Genomic DNA, 19,783 nt, shown 5'->3' on the forward strand with positions numbered 1-19,783 from the left:
TTATACATTTTGGTTTTGATACTTGAAAAACTTGGCACAAATTAAATAGTACACAAAATTCACCACTCCAATCACAGCCAGCATCCAAAACACATTATCCAGCCGCCCTTGATTTATATCATTTGGTAACCACCCTGTTGTCCGGTCTACCAAATCCGTGATTGCAGTGCTGAGATAATACCCAATTCCAATCAACAATGAGCTCATAGCCGTGGAAGTACTTTTCAGAGGTTTTGGAAATTCTTCATAGTAAAGTGCAACTTGTCCAGGGAAATGGAATCCTCACCAATTCCCACAACCGACAGCGGTGCCACGAGCCATAGGGCTGACATGGCACCACCGTCCCGGGCTGATTTGTGAGGTTATGTGCTCTTACCACTTCTAATCGTCTCCTTTCAATTAGGGCTGATCCAACCAGTGCAACAATATTGATCACGTGAACCAGCAGGGATTGTGAAATGTGGGCCAAGGTGCCTGTCCATAGTTAGGGCTTGGAGTATAGTGAGGCTACTAGAAATACCTATTGGAGTGCTTAGAAAGATGCCAGTAGACCATAGTGGCATGATTTTGATTAGGGTTTTAATGTCTTTCACTTCTTTGACATTGCACAACTTCCATGTTTTTTCATATGAGCCATCAAATTGCTTGTCTTCTTCGGTTTTTAGAGCTGCACGATTCAAGAATCTGCATGAATATAGTGTGTTATTTTATATATACACAAAATATGAGTGAAATGCAACTTCTGGTATTGCATGGGGAGAGAGAAAGAGTACAAATGCATATTATTATAATGTACGTAATCATCCAAACAATATTCTTACGTGTACTTGGACGACTGACTTTAATAAGGCTGTCAATACTTTTGCTTAATTTATGAACTACACAATTTTAAATGAATGGTAATTAAACTATACATTTATCAACAATTTACGATATCATTTTCCATTTACACAAAGTACGTACAAATATCTGAAATTAATTTTTGTACTGAATGCTTTTTTCTTTTGAAGGTAAGTACAATTATTTGTTATTAACTTTGACTGAACCTTTAAATTCAGTCAACATAGAAGAGTAAAAAATAAACTGACGTACCTCAAATAAATCAAAAATTAGATTGACATGGATTTGATAACCTATATCTCCCAGTTACGTATTCCATTTAAATGAGAAAATTTTTGGATGTGACTGAATCAATCGACCCATATATCGCAGACCTGAAAGCTTTAGTTGGAACTGTATTGTCAGCCAAAGCCCCATCTCCATAAAAGTAGTCCGAGTCTCTTGAAGCAGCCAATGATATCTTCATTTTCCAAACTGATGCAACCAAAACTCGTGCTATGCTCATGAAGGGGCTACCCTTTGGTTTAACCTGCCTGTAAAATCGTTTCCCCAACAAAAACACCAATAACCCAATAACATTTGCAATGAAGCAAATCCCAAACCCTAATCCCCATCCCACGTTGTCCTGCACATAGATGATGGCGGTGAAGCTGATGACGTTGGCAACATACAGGGCCATGAAATACCAATTGAAGAAAACCCCTTGGTCGTGGGGCTTTCTAAACTGGTCAGCTCCCATGGTTGCAATTGTAAAGCGAGTTCCTCCAAGCCCTAGGGAAGCTTAGGGTTAATGCTGCGGAGAGGACTGAGTATTGAAACTTCGATGGACCTTCACATGTAAGTGAGCCAGGTGGACATGATGAAGGCCTCAAGGAATGTATTGTAGCTATGAGGGTTAACATGATCATGCCCTGATCAAGGTTAATGGGATGATCAATATATCATGTTATTATTGATGCACTTTATATGTCAATTTTTTTATTTCACACTTTTTGGTCACCCATTCCCTATTATTTTAGATAGTGGACATCAAGATAGTAACAAGGGAAATATATATTCCCACCCCTAAAAAAAAGAGTAATGCTCTTTAGACATACAAGATAGACCACATTAGCTGACTACTTTATATGGCAGCTGATGTGGTCATGCTATTTTCATTAATGAATACTGCATATTCACACACATACCAATATCTCAAAAGAGCTAGTATTGAGTATTGCCAGTAGAGAAAATATTAATTACCAGCAGAGAAATGAAGGAAAAAATGGAGACGACAGAGAAAGACCCCAAGAAGGAATCGGCAACGAAGGCTCCGGCAATGGGGAAGAGATTGTTTGTACCAAGGATGATGTTATTGATCTGCGTTGCGCTTATGCTCTTCACGTTGAATTTTGTTATCAGAAATACTATCAAGTTCGATGCCCACCCGCCAGCTGCTACGGACAGACCCAGCACACTTCCTGAGTGTTCATCATTTCATCATCAAATTCATTAAATTATTCAAAACACACACACACACATATATATATATATATATATAAATAATTATAATAAAATGAAAATATTCTTTTGTCAGACTCTCCAACGTAAAAAATTACTAATCGAGCGAGAGATGAAGGGAGAGACCCGAAACGAAGGGAAGGTTTTCCAGCCTCCTCGTTGAGCATGATCCTCTGCATCTTCACTGCATGTTTCAACTTCTTCTACTTCTTTGCGTTTGGCCTCCATTCTCTCTCTCTCTCTCTCTCTCTCTCTCTTCAAAAGTTACATAATACATATATAGAAGGGTCCATGTGGATTAATGTGTATAATTTTGATTAATTAGTCCACCCACTCTTAACTCCCATGAATATTCTTGTCCTTATTGTCTAGGTTTGCTTGCCCTCTTAGTATAAAACTGACTTAGGTACAAAAATTGTGGAACCGTACAGAGAGACATATATACCTACTTCATCAAATGTAGACATAGCACCTACAAATTTAGCCACTAAATAAAACTAACTATATAAAACCTCCATGGTTAGCAGGATAATGTTATATAATTCATCACGTTTCTCTCACTCTGTTTATTTATGCAAAAAGGTAAAGTCGCATATTCGTACTGGTATATTTTTTAAGAAAATGTATATGTATATGTATCATCCATCAGTCTGACATCATTTGTGCACAAGCTACGCTATGTGGGGTCTATAGCCGAACACTGCTACACACATTTTTTTTAGTGAGGAAAACATAATTATAGCAAACAAAAGCCTCTAGGACATGCAGCGCAGGCCCTGCAAGGTCGAAGAAAAAAAGGAATAGAACAGCTTAACGGCAGGCTATGCTTCCACAACTGAGATGGGGAAAACCGATGACCCAAGGAAGCCAGAGAATCAGTAGTGAAATTCGCCTTTCGGCCTTATTTATTTTATTATTATAACAATAATTAATTATATTTAGTATGTTTTGACTGACGCATGGCACCAAAAGAAAAAAGAGACGAGGAATCTAGAAGGAGCTCGACTGTGGTGGACTAGACTATTCAAAGTGCGCACACACAGCGTCCAATTCTGTACTGCAATAGTTGGGAGCACTTTAATCTGTCGCCGACAATGTCTTCAGATTGATCTGTCAATTTGATTACAGGTAAGGAGCACATATACTGAAGTAGCATAAGGGGACTAGGTCAATTGGTTAGGGGGGTAAGTCCGGTTTCTTGCACTCGAAGTTTAAATTCATTATTTCATAACATGAAGAGTACTTCCACTCCTCCATTTTTGCCAAAGGGGGCTTAGGCTACAAAAACAACCCCCACAGAGGAAAAATTACCATAGTAAGAAGTGGGCACACGAAACTGAGCAAGCCAGAAGACAAGACTTATATGGGCTACTGTCTGGACGAGCTGACGTCAATATGATGTCAACGGCCAATTTAAATACCAAAAAATTTAGATTTTTATATATATAAATACCTAGTCATGTTCCTCATTTCTCACACCAAAATCCATACAAAATTCTCTCCTCATATCTCATGTAAATAGTGGTTGCCTTTGGATTGCCATGGTAATGAGTAGGAATGCATCAAAAAATTTATGGGGCAATCACTATTCACATGAATAGTATTTGTCCTTACTTACAATTACCCTTTGCCATGGCACAATGGGATGGAAGTGCTCTAAATTAGAGTACCTTGAATCACGGGAACTTCTACTTTTTGGTTGACAACCTTCAGAACATTACCCTGTCAAGAAAATAGAATAAAAATCTCTAGCCAGTTGCCACTCTCTCAACCTAATTCAAAGGATGTTTAGAAAGTGTTTTCGATGGGCCAAACACGTTTTTCACATGCTTCAAACAATGTGTGTTGCATTTAGTTGAAGTAGATAAAAGAACTTACTGAGTTTTAGAGTGCTTAAAGCAGATTCAATTGAATGTTTTACATGTTTCACATGTGTTTCACATGAAACAGCTGCACAAGGAAACTATTTGCTGAGTGGAAGCTTTTCCAAGCTCGATGAGAATATTTACAAACTTGACACAACGAAGATAACATTCAATGATCATCAAATTATAAGATCAACTTAATTACATAAATTGAACTGGTATGTATTATAAGTGTAAGCTGCAGCAGCAAAATTGAAGGGGACAGTAAAATATACAAAGACCAGGACATTCAATAAGGGCATGTTTGACCTCACGGGTCACTGATCATTAGTGCTAAAGCGTAGCAAGTGCCGATCGGTGGACAATGTCATACAGAGAGAGAAGAATTTCGGCACCTATCAGCGCAATGATGAGCCATTCCAAAAAATCGGACTTCCTATTTTGAAGAATTTCCTGAAGAAAGCGAATGTTGTGCTGCAAAGAAGAAAAAAACAATGCCGCCACCACATCAAACATTAGCTGAAAAGCAGTTCTCCAGATTTAGTAACCAGTATTGAGCAATAAAATGTTTCTTGTACCTCCACAAACTTCAACTTAAAATCAAGACTTGCAAATCTCTGAGTTAACTCAAATTCATCTCTGAGATACTCCCATATCTGGGCATATTTGGCATCCTTCCAGGCAATGTCAGATCTGTAAAATCAATTTCATGAGTTAGACTAAACATGCACGGAAATATCTTAAAAGAGTGAAACACTGAATCTTGAAATCACTGTTGCTCAATGCTATTTGATAGAGCTGAGTGGTAATAAGAACCTCAAAGAAACATCACACAGAGAAAACAGTTGGTTCCCGGATGGACAGTCTGAACCACAACTTGACAAATATAAGCCATAGAGTATTTATGGAATTGCACACCGCAAGTTTAAATCATATATTAATAGAATTTTCTATTATATAGTCAGAAAAAACATAAAATAACAGATCATAACAATATTTGATATTGCAACTCCCAATGCCTCAAAAGACAACTAACAGCTGGAATATGGTAGCATCTGAATTTCAAATAACAATAATCTTGGACACAATTGTTTAAGAAAAAAATTTATCTCCGACAAAGCTTTCTACACAAGCCCCATTACAAAATATGGCCATAGCACAGTATCGAGAAATAAAATTTCCGGATAAATGAACACTTCTAAGATCAACACTTTCTTCCTATATCGACTCACAAAAGAACAGGGGAAAGATGTTTTTTTGTCTTTTCTCACTCACTTTTCCAGCCAATCGCAATCATACATACAGATAACTACTTCCATGCTATGGAGGATCAATGTAATCCAAAAACAAGTTTCAGATTAATAACTATAATATTGAATTTAAAATCATTACCTCTCAAAAAGTCCGAGCTTAAGAATCACATCAGCAAGATTAGAATTTGCCTTTCCCACTAACTGAAATAGTTTTTTCCTCTTCATTTTAAACTTTCCCGTAGTTTCCATTTCACGATTAATGTCAGTAAATTCTGCAACCATTCCATCAACCTATACAAAGAAACAAAGTTCTGAGGATCAAAAATCAAGTTATATTTTCACAAAGTTGAACCTCCAAAGCTTATGCGAAGCGTACCTGGCGCACATAGTAATCAAGAGCAATACTTTGACCAAGAACACTACCAATAGTACGGATTCCATCAACATTCAAGTACTGCAACATTATGTAATCCAATCCACCTTCCATCCAAGTGTGCAAAGCTGGCTTCTCCCTCACCTCATACTCTATGATTTCATAACACAATAAAGTTCAGATTTGAAAACTTTCCCAAAAATGTAACCCTCGCCCATTGGAGCAACAACCATGAAGCAGAAAACAAAAGATATGCCACTGCAACATTAAAAAATAATGAAGGTAATGGTCTAGCAGTATTGATTTCACTTGAAAACATCAACAATTGAAAAGGGTAGATGCTTTGATCTGCAGCAAGCTACTCATGCCGGACATACATATAGGTGGGGTACGGTAAATAATCATCAAGACAGATATGAACATATCTTCTACCATCCCAAAAATTTGTCTAATAGTAGGTACCATTACAAACTTCAAGTTATTCTAATATCAATAAAATCAATTTATCTATGAACAGTTATGCTCTTTCATATTATATGAATAAAGAATAACTCGTGTGAAATGTTTTCAGAACAGAAATATTATGAATCCAAATAATTTAAGTAATGGAGAATTGATGAACTGCATCGTTAAACAGATATATTTGATATATAGGGTCTCACCATCCTTTCTCATTTCAGGTAGCAATCCTGATGCATGTTTTTCCACGATTTTCAAATACCCATCGATCTCGTGTTCACGAACATTAAACAAGACAATGGAGCCATACTGAAAAACTACCATGTAGCAACAGTCACTCCCACTTAAACTAAGACCCAAACCCTGAAACAAAGAAAGCATTCAACTTATTGTATCATTTGCAGGCAGATACCGAACATTTGTGTAAATTGCAGGAAAGCAATAGAAGCAGGCCACTATGGAAGAAATCAGCTTAAAAAGTTACCATATTATATTATTATCCACTCTGTGGTAAAGGTATCATGATCCTTTTCTTTGCAAAACTAAAATCACTGCAAACCAAGAAAACATGGTAAACTTACATTGTTAGAATCGGACGGCTCGCCGAACCTAAACACAACGTAATTAGTCATACGCGATGTTGGTGGGATAAAATTCAGCCTGTTCTGTTCCACTAAGCTTCTCAAATCCACACTATTACGTGTAAAATAAAAATAAAAATAGAAACCATTAATAAACCAAAAGAAATTAAAATCATCCACTCATCATAAACAATATGAACACCTAATCAGTGCAATTATTTGTCTTTACATTTCCCCAAACATTTTCGGGGACATTTTCAAAACAAATTTACTAAATTTAAAAAATAAAAGCTAAAAACAAACCTGGTAGAGAAGAAGTAGGCTCTAACAGGGATAGAGGGCTTAGCATTTTCGTCCACCGTCGCTTTGTGGCCATCGCCGACCTCCGAGCACGAGACCGGCTCGTTCCACTCCAATGTGTCTGCATGCGGGGCAGATGAAACGCAGCGTACGACAAGGACGTTGAAATTGGAGCCGATTTGGGGTTCGCTTCTGAGACCTGGAATCGAGGAACACCAAGACGTGGTGATTGAGTGGAGGTTTAGGGTTTTGGAAATGGAAGGATTTTGAGGATGGGGTAAGGTTAGGATTGTACGGACGGAGAGGAGAGGTGTAGGCGAAGAAGATGAAGACGAAGAAAGAGAAGAGAGAGAGGGAAAGAGACGGGTGGCCTTGAGGTGGGCGTCTATGGCACGCCGCATTTTTGGTTTGGGCTTTGGGAGAAGACGACTGAGTTCTCACTGAGTCACTGATAGCTACTCGGGGATTATCGAGTGGCAATTTTAACTACAAATTTTCTACATAGGAAAATATTCTGACCTTATTTATTTCCCTATTTCAAGAATTACAAATTAGTTTAAATGAAATATAAATTGAAGAGTTTTGTAAGCCAATATTATGATTGACAATTGAATTTTTTTTTTTTTTGGGTTCAAATTGTTAACCATAATATTGGCTTTTATATTCGAAATATGATAGGAAGAATAATTCAATTGTCAATCATAATAATATTGGCTTTTATGACTCAACTAATTTTTGTTCTAATCGTATTTTCTTTATTCAATATTGAAAGATGTCCTAAATTTGACTCCACGTGTTCATTACTAACCAAAAAAATTAACAAATTGAGAACGTAAAACCCTTGGTACGTTTATTATTCATGTTAACTTGTTGGTTTCGTATCAAATTTGATGTGCTAAGAATGTAAAACTCCATGTAGGTTTATTGTTCATGTAAAATAAAAATTGCATCTTAAGGCGTTAATTTCGTATTAAATTTAAGTCATATTATGTAGGGGTGTGCAAGATCCAATCCAATCCGCCTAAATCGACTAATTCAATTCAATACAATCCAATTTTAATTGGTTTCGATAATTTGGCGGATTGGATTGGATTCCTAATTTCCAAAACCGACATGATTGGATCGGATGGCGGATTTACTTGTGAGCATACAATCCAATCCAATGTAGTTAATTTCATGCTTATTTGTTGGAATTATGTTTAATATATTATAAAATCAAAATAATTTTCTCTAACGTTTCTTTTATATTTTACATTTACGTCAATTAAAATGTTTGATTATAGAGTAATGCTACTCTTACCCCATTTGTATACCACATTCTCATACCACCTTATGTAGCAGATGAATTGAACAACCACGTCAATTAAAAAGTGTCAATCAATCATAAAAGAAAAGAAAATGTTAAATTCATTTAATTAATGTGGTTGTCCACCTCATTTGCCATATAAGGTTGTATAGGAATGTGGTAAAAGTAGCATTATTCTTTGATGATATTAAACTTAATGATAAATGTTTCAAATTTCATTATTATTGTTTTTCATTATGAAAACTGATTATCCAATCCAATCCAATCCAATTCAATATCAATTGGATCGGATCAAATTAGATTGGAAAAATTATAATACAATCTATATTGAATCAGATGCAAATTGGTGAAATTATATTGGTTTCGAATCGATGTACACCCCAAATGTTATGCAATATTGAGGCTACTACGAAGTATTTACTCATGGGTGGGGCAAGCTCTTCTATTCTGGTTCACGGTTTCTCTTGACTATATGGTTCATCCGGGGGAGAGATCCGGGAATAGCGACATGAACTAATGTCATGTCCAAGCTAAGGAACTCAGTCCGAATAGTCATGACAAATGATGATTTGACAAAGATGAAGTATTAGAGTATTTCTATTGATCAGTCATGTCATATAGGCCCAAATCAGACATCCAATTGCTTCAATTAGAGATGAGGAAGAGTGTAGTAAGCGATGAAATACTTCGGGGAGTTGAAAATAAACATAGATCCGGAGATTCCGAATAGGTTAACCATAGTCAGATTACAAGTTGGGGGTCTTGGAGGTAGGTTGACGGGCTAGGACTAACTTTCTTTTGGTGGGCTTATTAGCCGGCCTTAGCCAGGAGCCAACCTATGCTCTATGCCCCTAGTGTTATTGTGGTGTTTTGCAATTCATTGCCCCAACAAGAAAAATGGTCCCGTCCTTGGAAAAAAAATATAGGTAGCGTTGTTATAAAAACTAAGGGGTCCAGCTTAGTCGAGAGCAGGTACCACAGTGGTGGTCTCCCCCTTTCCCTCTACTTGACATCCAGGTTCGAAACCCCAAGGGGTTTCTTTCCTCCCAACGTAACCCCAAAAAAAAAAAAAAAAAAAAAAAAAAAAAGTCTTGTTTTGCAGACCAATGATCTCAAGTTCGAATCAAATCCCACCTTGACAGTGGGTGTATGAGAAAACTACCTTCCCCAATATCGTTTGTATCAAAAGAAGGCACACAACATACCTAGAGACTTCTTGTTTTTCCTTCATCCGTTAGGTTACTACAAGTCAAATAAAGTTAGGTTGATTCGGGTATGGATTGAAGGTTAAGTGAGCATCAGCATCTACTACCATCTTTCTTCTCTCTATCATGCAACTTAGATGGCTTGAAGTTGAACCAACGCCACATATTAACAAAATGAATAATTCAAGCTTTTCGTCACAACTGAGTATTTCTGACACGGGCACAGGAGAAAAAATTATTGTGTATGACTTGTGGCATGTCACGTAGTGTATCGAATCCACATGATAATTTACGCGAAACAATGTGCTTTGCATACATTAATGTCTTTCCACTGTGCAATTGCAAATATAAGAACCCTTTTACTTGATTGACAAAGCCTCATTTGGATACTGAAGCTCATATACAACAGTTACAAGGGAAATGTTACAGAGCTAATATATAGCAATCTATGTTTGATAATATGAGACAACGTACAAAACGAAAACATCTCTGCACATTACAGACTATTGTGTCTTAGTCAAGTTCTGCACACCTAGCCTTTCAAAAGCACAATTACATGGTGGATGGGGTAGGAAAAGGAAGGCGGCCGACGTTGTAGGAGGCAGAAGCACTGCCTTGGAGGTTTGGTGGAAAATAATTAGCTGCTGGAGGAGCTGTAGAAGCCATAGAAGATGGGAATCCTGATGATGCTGCAATAGAAAACAATTGCACTGGGCTAACACTGTGGCTGTTTCCATGAACTTGCCATGCCCAGTTTGTATATCTCGGTGAAGAAACAGCTTGGGCTCCGTTGTGATCTGACTCCATTTCCTGCAAGCAAAAGTTAATTCAACATCATTAATTTTCTGTACAGATTTGAAATGAATAGATTGAAACTTTGGATCAATATCCATCAAGTGAGGTGCTTCCTATAGTTTCATGGTTCTGCAAGAATGCAATGCAAAGGAAATTCAATCTAGTGATCACAAGGAGGGGGTTCAAAATTATCTGACCAAATCTGTTAAAATTGAAAAATTACTACTACTCTGTACTTTTCAACCAGAGGACAATGGAAATTACTGTGTTTCATTGCAGAAGCAATAGCAGTAATTGGCATGCATATATAAATTACAGTTTCTAAACTTCTAGAAGCTAGAATTAATTACCATTCATCTATCTCCAAAACAAAACAAGCAATTTGGTGCTGAAAAAGATGAGAAGTAAAAGTACCTCATGTTTTTGTAAGAAACCTGGATACATCCCAGAATATAAGGCAGGATGCTTGGCTACCATTGTTAGAACATGAGGGGTTTGCCCCACAGCTGCAGAAGCAGCAGAGCCATTAACCTGCAGAAGAGGAAACCTATTAATTATCAACAGCTAGGAGGCTAAAGTTACAAAAGGGCTGCTGACAATAGCCACATGTATTCAAAAATATCTAAACAAAATGAAAATGACATGCATATAAACCTACAAAAAACACATACAAAAATTACTAAAATTAGGAAACAAAAACACACCATTGGCCTCTCTTTGTAACGAAATTGAAAATCCCCCAGATTGCCATTGCCCTTTTGACCAGAAGAAGGCTGAGAAATCCCAAGGCTGAGATCAAGGTTATGGCCACTGCCTGCATTCACAGCAAAACCAAATTCATTGCATTCCATGAGTGGCTGGTGGGGGCTTGTTTTGTCATCTTGTACGTAAGACACAAAACCAATATGAGAAAACAGACATGGGTTTCATTTAGTACCTTCAATGCTTGCATCTAAAACCACCTCCCCTTCATAGATGCTAGGGTCAACAAAGTTGGTAACTGCTGCTGCTTCTCTTCCTGTGTTGTATTTGATGCCCTCCTTCTCAAAGACCCTGAAATTCAGCAAAATCAAATACACATTTATATCAGATTTTTTTTTTTTAAAGCCATAAATTCAGCTGAAAGATAGCTTCAGTTAAAGGGGGCTTTGGTTCTCACTTTTTCTCAGGAAATTGTGCCATCCTAGCTTCCCATCTACCACCAGCACCACCACATTTGGGCAGAGCTACACCTCTATATTTTGAGTTCCCACGTGAGGCTCCGGTGCTTTGGCGACGAAGCACGTGCACAAATTCTTCTTTATTCAGATGCCCCAGCTGCAAATTTAGTAAGCAATGTAAAATTAATCCAAACCCCACCAAAAAAAAAAAAAATCATGTAGTTAACCAGTCATTAAACATAGGCACATTCTATGTACCTGTTTCATATCTTCCTCATAATCGCCTAAAGTAAAATTGATATCAGCATCAACTCCCCTAAACTTGATTGCAGCCCGATCGTATGCTCTGAAATCATTAAATTAAACCCAATTTAGCAAAAAACTAAACAAACCATAAACCAACCAAATATGTTCTTCACAGAAAGGAAAATATGCACTCACCTAGCTGCAGAATGAGCAGTATCAAATCCACCTACAACAAAACCAAGCAAAACCCAATTCAATTTAGGTCCAAGACCACAAAACCATGAATTTAATTTGCTCAAAAAATCATGTTATGATCATCTGCTCACCTAAATATACCTGCTTCCCACAATCCCTACACACCAGAAAAGAAACGAAATTTATTAAAGAAGATTAACCGTTTAACTAATGATGATCAATCTAGTCATTGCTGACAAGAACACACCATATATGCGATTCCCACCGCCCTGTTCTCCGGTAAAACGTGACGCCGCGGTACTGAGAGCTCCGAGATCTCGGCCCCCTTCTGCTTTTCCGAGGCTGCGGTTTTTTCTGTTGCATAATTCTCAGCTCGGCCTGAGCTTGGCTACCAGACTCAGCAAACGACAAGTTCAGCCACTGAGGCGTTGTCGTCGACAACCCACACTCTGCCTCCTTGCCTCCTCCGCCGTCTCCGGTCACCGGAAAAAGCGACCTTGTCACGAATTGTAGAGATGGGTTTTGGTCTTTGGCCCCACCGTAATAGGTAGTGTTGCAGAGACCGTCTTTGTCTTTCTTCAAGATATCAAAGACGAAAGATGAGGTAGTGTTGTTAGTTGAATCTTCCTCGCCGGCATTGCTCGGAGTCGGAGCTTCTTCGGCATTGACAACGGAGGAGTTTGAGGTCCCGGAGTCTTCCATTTGGGTCCTTGAGCCCTGTGGAAGCTCCTCGATCTCCATATCTTTTGCCTTCTCATAATCAAAGCTGGCATCAGTGGTGAGGGTGATGTTAACATTAAGATCCAACATAATTTCTGTGTTCTTTTAGCTCTGTTTCAGAAGAAGAAAAAAAAAATGTAGCTATTGATTTTCGGAGCAGGGTTGCTTTTGCATTAGCTAGCTTAGAACCTTTGATGCCAAGAACCTAGTTGCACAACCCAATTTTGATTCAAGAAAATCAAACCAACATGGAAAAATGAAGTAAATTTTGCTCCGGAGAATGAGAAAGAGAGAGAGAGAGAGAGAGAGAGAGAGAGAGAGAGAGAAGCAATTAGTGGTTTGATGAGAGGCTGGGAGAGCTAGCTAGCTAGCTATATGGGCATAAGAAACTGGTTGAGGAAAAACTCTTTCAAGGGGCTAAAAAGAAAGAGATGGGGGACGTGTTAGCTAGCTGTGTGAAGGAAGAGAACAGTTACACACTTGGAATGGGTGTTGCACTTTGCATATTATATTATTATTTGTCTATTTATTTATTTATACCATTTTGGTTTTTCTCTCTTGTTATATCATTTTCCACCTCCATAATTATTGAAAGGAGTCAAAGCAAATTTAAGGAAGTTAAAAAGTAAACTCCCCTCCCCCAGTCGATTTTATTGCTATGAATGTTAATGTGAATCAAGGCAGATCAAATCAGGTAGGTTTGATTACTACTTCAACAGTGAAGTGACTTGACCTAACCTAAAAAGCACCACAAGAGGAATAGCATAAAGGTACCGGATTATTCATACATATATTTTCATATAATATTTATAGAAAAAATGTACCGGATAAAATCTTTACATTCGTATACTATAAAGACGAATCATTGTTCGAGTTGATTCTATCATTAATGTATGACTTACATTCACATTCTGACAGTATGATTCTACCTAACAATACAAGTTCATAAAAGAAAATTACTCTCTATATCCATAAATTTCACTTCAAACATATGAACACGAGAGATTTTTTTGCATGAATAATTCTTTTTGTAGTGACGTTTTTGACTGAATTATTAACGCAATCTCATAATTTTTCACAAAAAGAAAAGGAGGTTGGCATGATTCATGCTTAAGATAACGGATTAGATCAAAGGATTGATGTTTCTTTCTTTTCCGAAAAAGGGACATGCACTAGAAAATGAATTTGATTTATGAATGATTAAAATGGATCTTAGCAATCCATTTTAGTGCCTTGTACAAAATTTGGAATCACATTAATTTTTGGCATTGTAAATGGTCAAGTGATGTCATTTTCACTCACCACCATCGTCCAATCCAAATACAGCAAAATATTTGTTGGAATTTTGGGATTTTTTGTGTCTTATAATTTATAAATCAATTGATACAATAACATTTTCACAATTTCAATTCTCTCATTCAAATATCTGCATGTTATTATCGTGCAGATGTCATTGTAAACAGAAAGAAAAATAGAGATGGATAGTAAAAAATACATAGATCTGCACGATAATAAAGTCCCAATATCCACATAAAAAATTATATATATATATAGTGTGCATCCAACATAGCGCACTACGCCCAATTCACAGACAAATTTCTTGTCCAAGAAAAAGAAAAGAATGATTGAACTTAGAACAAACAAATATTGTGTTACCAAAGTAATTAAACAAACATAGATCTGTGTTGTACAAAGAGCCATCCAAAATTAGAAAGCTTTGCATGAATATTTTTGTACTTGATTGTTTTTTAGATTGCAACGTTAGAAAAGGGCAGGCAATTTCCCCTTTCCTAAAACAGGAGAAGTCGCAGGTTTGACTTTCAACAGTTTTTGGACGGTCACACACACAGACAAGTCGGCATATGTGAATTTTCACGCAAAGATCAAATTACAGCAATATTCATATATCCGTGGGGACCACGAGCTACGCGGCTACATGTGACTGGCTGAAAACCTCTCCAAAAGGATGGACGGAGGTATCAGACTATTGGTGCCAAAAATAATAGGCGACTTGACAATATATATCATTAACCAACCATAGGTGTACACTTTGTTTGGAGGACCACTCTTTTTTAATATTTATTTATTTTTATAGCCATAATTAAATTATTTATTTATTTTTAAAAGGGTCTTGATTTATTTCTCAATTGGGTTATATGATGGTCCCCATATATAGAGAAGGGTTCATTAAATCCAAAAGTAGGGCTTGGTAATCACCTAAAATAGCTACCCTAGCTAGCTCCGGCCTCCCTCCTCCTCACAAACCAAAGAAAAAATGTGACAAAAACTACATCATTTGTAGCATAGCAACGTTCTTGGCATTTTGCCCACACAAAAAAAAGAACAATGCTTGTGCAAATGTGGATCTTTGTGGACGTGGCAAATGGAGTATGTCATGAAGGATGTCATTTGGATTTATAAAATATCGTATTTGTTTATATATTTTTGTTCGTTTCATGAAGTACGGGTAAGAACGTTGACACACATGTGATACATGTTAGAATATGAGTAGTAATATAGGCATCACAGTATCAATTTTTTAATACCAACTACTGCGATGTATGGTATGATAGTCGTTTATTGATTGTAAACAAATGAGGTTCATAGTACAAACTGATTTGACGGAAAATAAGTTGATTATGATAATGAAATTAGAAAAAGAGAACACTTATTTTATCCAACAAATTGAAATTTTAATTATAAATTTGATATTTATATGATGATCTTAGCTGTTTTTTGTTCGTCAACTTATTTATTATTATTTAGAAATAATTGAATTCACTAAAACATTTCAGGTACGTATTGAACATTGCAATATATTCTTAAAAACTAAAGCATAAAAAATTAATCCACAAATTTTTATATATTTTTTCAATTTTTTACTCATTTTTTATCTTGTTGAAGTGGTCTTTGCCTGTTGGGAGGAGGAAAGGACAAAGAAACGGACGATGAACGGTCATTTATACGGATTTGTCCTTTCCTTAAAACCATGACGGACGGTTTACAAAAGCAAAGGTTTATCTTTTTTTCTTTCTTTTAGCAAAAGCAAATATTCTCTTGTGTACTGTACTCATACCAGAGGTTTTGGGTCTATCGGGATGAGGTGGGATTGATTTTTTTTAGTTTTTTTATTTTTTATTTAAAAAAAAATTTATCTTTATTATACACGAAGGGACTAGAGAGAAAGCGAATCACATGTTTGATATGGTTGAGTCCGGCTTTAAAGTTGCATTGAAAAAATAAAGTTGTATATGTCTCTGTCTTCGCGGACCACAATTTTGGTGTTGTGGCTTGAAAATTTTAATTACATCTTATATCATACAACATTAATTTCATTTCGGACTTAATAGCATATAGTTAGAGAAGATTTTTGGGTTCAAAAATTCTTAATTTAGCAGTTATTATGGCTCTATTCGGGAGCGTTGGTCATGCATCTTAATTCATTTATGTTTAATAATTTCCAGAAACTCTTTAGGAGTTTGATGTGTTTTGTATCCTCTTTATGATATTTTATTTCTTTTTAGTTTTCGGTGTAAATATGACATTTTTCCTTATGTACGGCATATCTATATTACATGTTCGAGTATGCGTGCTTCTAGATGATAAATTTGGGATTTTAGTCCTTTTGTGGGTCGCACATGATTCTCTCTAAATCAATTTAACTTAATGTTGTGTTTAGTCACCAAAGAAAATTTACCCATATTCGACACCTTAGTTGCTTGAGCTTTGAACTTTTTTTTCATCAATAAACATCATCTTTTATTTATATGTTTTTAAAAGAAGAAGAAAGAAAATCAGACCCAAATTACATAATGAGATCATATTACATAATTAAAATAAACTTGTATTCCAATTGCCATTAAAACAAACTCGATTTAGATATTCACAACTTCATAATTAGATTTAATAAAAAGACTTTGCATTTGATTAATCCCCCTGCACTTGAACAACCTCTTTTGAATAGTCCTCTATAATCCTCTAAGTTAGACAACAATATTCATATATATATATATATATATATTGTCAAACGATAAGAGCGATTTTATTGATAATGAATTGTAAGGTTTACTTTTTAGCTAGAGTAGCAAAAAGCCAATCGGTGCCCACCTCGTCCCACTAATGAACATCCCTTGCTCGAGATACAAAAGATGCAACTAAATCGAGCAATTTGCTAGTCTAGTCTAGTCTAGCCTAATCCTGCCTAACAAACAAGCCCCTAATATCTTAAACTTTAACTATCAGCCTAGATTTACATTACATAATCTATCATTCGTAATATAAAAAAGACTTTTAAAAAAATATTATAAATCTATATATATAAAGAAAAAGAGAGATGAGTATAATAAAAGGAGGCAACTACTCCCTTTGTTTATTTATTTATTTATTTATTGGTAGGCAAGCCATAGCCAACCACATATGTAGTCTGATAAGTCGATAAAGGAAAGGCGATAGTGATCGAGAGAGAAACCTTAATGAAGACAGACAAGGGCTCTTATCACTTGTCAGTTGTCAGTTGTCATGGCAGTGGCCTTTATTAATAATATTATTAATTAAATTAATTAAAATTAATCAAGCCAACCAACCACCAATGAACCCAAGAAATAATAATATGAGTAGAAGAAGAAGACGACCAAATCTGAGCCGTACATTTTGCTTGAGAAAGGAAACAAAATGTTTGACAGAAGCAGGAGAATGATTCATACCCACGAACCTTTCCTCTTCTGGTAAGCCTCTTCCCTCCTTAAAATCCCTTGTAAAATACCTTTATAATAATAGGTGTCCCTTGTAACTTTCTTCTAGTAAATATCTTAAACTATCCATATCTATCAATACCTTTCTTTTCGTTTCGTCCAATCAACCTATCAAATACTAGAACAAACCATTGAATAATGATACCTCTTGTTTTCTTGTTTTCTTGTTTTCTTGTTTTTTTGTTTTTTGTTTTTGTTTTCGTTACATGATTGAAGAAAATAATGATGTAATATTTGCCCGCACCTTGCATAATGACCTTTAGAACCTCCCATATTCAAATGTGTAGGGTACTACATCTTATATACGTTATTAATATGGAAAAAAATAAATTTATTTTCATCATCTCATAATTAAGTTGTTTTTATTTAACACTAACATGATATGTCTACTATTCATGTTAGAGGTGTGCAAGATCCAATCCAATCCGTCTAAATTCAATTCATTTTTAATTGATTTCGATGATTAGGCGGATTGAATTGAATCTCTAATTTCTATAATTGACATGATTGGATCGGATGACTGCTTTGCTTGTGAGGATCCAATCAAATATAATCTAGTTAGTTCCATGCTTATTTTGCTCATTAGGTAATGTTCATTAAGAAAGTTATAAACATTTTAAGTAATTTGATGGAGTTATGTTTAATATATTTTCAAATAAAAATAATTTTCTATAGTATTTCATTTATATTTTACATTTACGTATATTAAAATATTTGATTATATTAAACTTGACGATAGATGTTTCATATTTCATTATGAAAATTGATCATCCAATCCAATATCACTTGGATCGAATCGGATTGGATTTAAACATCTAATGTGATTGAATTAAATTGAAAAAATTATAATCCAATCTATACTGGATTAAATACAAATTGATAAAAATTATATTAGTTTCGAACCGATATAAACTCCTAATTCATGTTAATAGTCATGTACAAATCAACCATATTCCTCCCGCATGTTATACTTGATTCGATTTCAATTAACGTTCCATTTCTCATGTTTAAAATTGTCAATTTTAAATCAAAAAATGTTCGTGTGATCAAATACGAGGCACATGAATCTCACCAATTGCGAAAATACGTCACTCATGATATCATAGGAATTCTATTAAAATACTAAGCACACAGTAACTCCCATAATTAATAAGTAAAATCATTGATCCTTGTGCATTAGTACAGCTGGAAACCAATTTATAATTTTTTTTAAACAACAAAGGCTAGATATTGTTAACTTCCTATGATATTTTAATCACCAGAAAGTACAATGTCAATGTAACAAAGTATCCAATTATGGAGAACCTTAAACACCAAACCCACTAATCAAATATTAATGTAAACATAGATAGATAGACATAGATGGCATTTTTCCTTTATAAATAAAAAATAAATTATTTTGAAGTGTAGGGTCAATTAAAATTTAAATAATTGCATAATAATATATTTAAAAAATAAAATAAAAAAATATTAGTGTGCAAGTGGGATGATGATTAAAGAAATTGATAGAGTACCCAATTGGGGGAAGAAGTAGATAAGAAATAATTGCTTCTGGTGTATTTGTCGGCAAGTTTACGAGGTTTCAAGGTTCTCACTGACGTGGCTGCTTCCCCTCCTTTCGTACCAATATGAAAATACTCATACTTTTTCATCTATTTACAAGTGTGTCTTCTATTTTTCTCACGTGTGACTAAACGTGGACGCAGCTTCTGCATATGTTTTTAATTTTTTTTTTTTGGGAGGTCCAATAATCCAAACGTGAAATAATAATGCAAGCACTGTTTTGACGTGTTTGGTCGGCCATTTTCCATAATATTTTAATAATATATGAGAATAAATATCAAGGCAGCATCTTTTCTCTCTTGCTTTTGTAAGTAGGGAACTTATTTTTCCCAACAACCCTCACTATTTAGATGATTGATTTTGTGATTCACTTAAATCTATGAAAGTGACACAAGTTTTATATATATTTTTGTTCTTCTTTTAAGGAAATTATTACAAGTTATAATGTGTCTTCATATATATGTAAATTTTATATAAAAAAGTTCTTATGTTGTAATTATGTGTTTGGTACATGATCATTGACATGCATGTTCAAGTTATTTTGGCTAATTTAAATTATAAAAAAGGAAATTTAAATTTAGGTGCAGAATGGAGAGCATATCTGATTTGACTAAACCTATATTTTTTTTTTCTTTAACCTCATAATTTTCTTCGTGGTTCTTGGAGAATCA

The 19,783-nt window shown here is 35.4% G+C and overlaps 2 protein-coding genes and 1 pseudogene across 3 annotated transcripts; all 3 read right to left on the reverse strand.

Moving 5' to 3' along the window:
* LOC117618355 lies at window positions 1–2,568 on the reverse strand (annotated as a pseudogene).
* A 1,743-nt stretch (window positions 2,569–4,311) lies between these two features.
* Window positions 4,312–7,669, reverse strand: LOC117617092. Its single transcript, XM_034346342.1, has 7 exons — window positions 7,175–7,669; window positions 6,872–6,983; window positions 6,494–6,653; window positions 5,835–5,983; window positions 5,598–5,749; window positions 4,784–4,898; window positions 4,312–4,679 (listed from the first exon to the last, which is right to left on the reverse strand). The coding sequence occupies exons 1-7, from the start codon at window positions 7,570–7,572 to the stop codon at window positions 4,539–4,541; spliced, it is 1,227 nt and encodes a 408-aa protein (XP_034202233.1). The 5' UTR covers window positions 7,573–7,669; the 3' UTR covers window positions 4,312–4,538.
* Window positions 7,670–10,019: 2,350 nt separating this feature from the next.
* On the reverse strand, window positions 10,020–13,099 carry LOC117619238 (ethylene-responsive transcription factor RAP2-7-like). Of its 2 annotated transcripts, XM_034349149.1 has the most exons (9): window positions 12,326–13,099; window positions 12,210–12,235; window positions 12,079–12,109; window positions 11,896–11,983; window positions 11,637–11,794; window positions 11,415–11,530; window positions 11,182–11,291; window positions 10,892–11,008; window positions 10,020–10,492 (listed from the first exon to the last, which is right to left on the reverse strand). In XM_034349149.1, exons 1-9 carry the CDS (start codon window positions 12,886–12,888, stop codon window positions 10,235–10,237), a joined length of 1,467 nt encoding a protein of 488 aa, XP_034205040.1. In that variant the 5' UTR covers window positions 12,889–13,099; the 3' UTR covers window positions 10,020–10,234. The 2 variants fall into 2 exon arrangements, with proteins under 2 accessions (XP_034205040.1, XP_034205041.1); XM_034349150.1 differs by lacking the exons at window positions 10,020–10,492; window positions 10,892–11,008; window positions 11,182–11,291; window positions 11,415–11,530 and having other exon boundaries at window positions 11,633–11,794; window positions 12,326–13,063.
* Between the last annotated feature and the right edge of the window lie 6,684 nt (window positions 13,100–19,783).

Source organism: Prunus dulcis, chromosome 2, assembly GCF_902201215.1.
Source record: "Prunus dulcis chromosome 2, ALMONDv2, whole genome shotgun sequence".
In the NCBI taxonomy this organism is placed as follows: Eukaryota; Viridiplantae; Streptophyta; class Magnoliopsida; order Rosales; family Rosaceae; genus Prunus; species Prunus dulcis.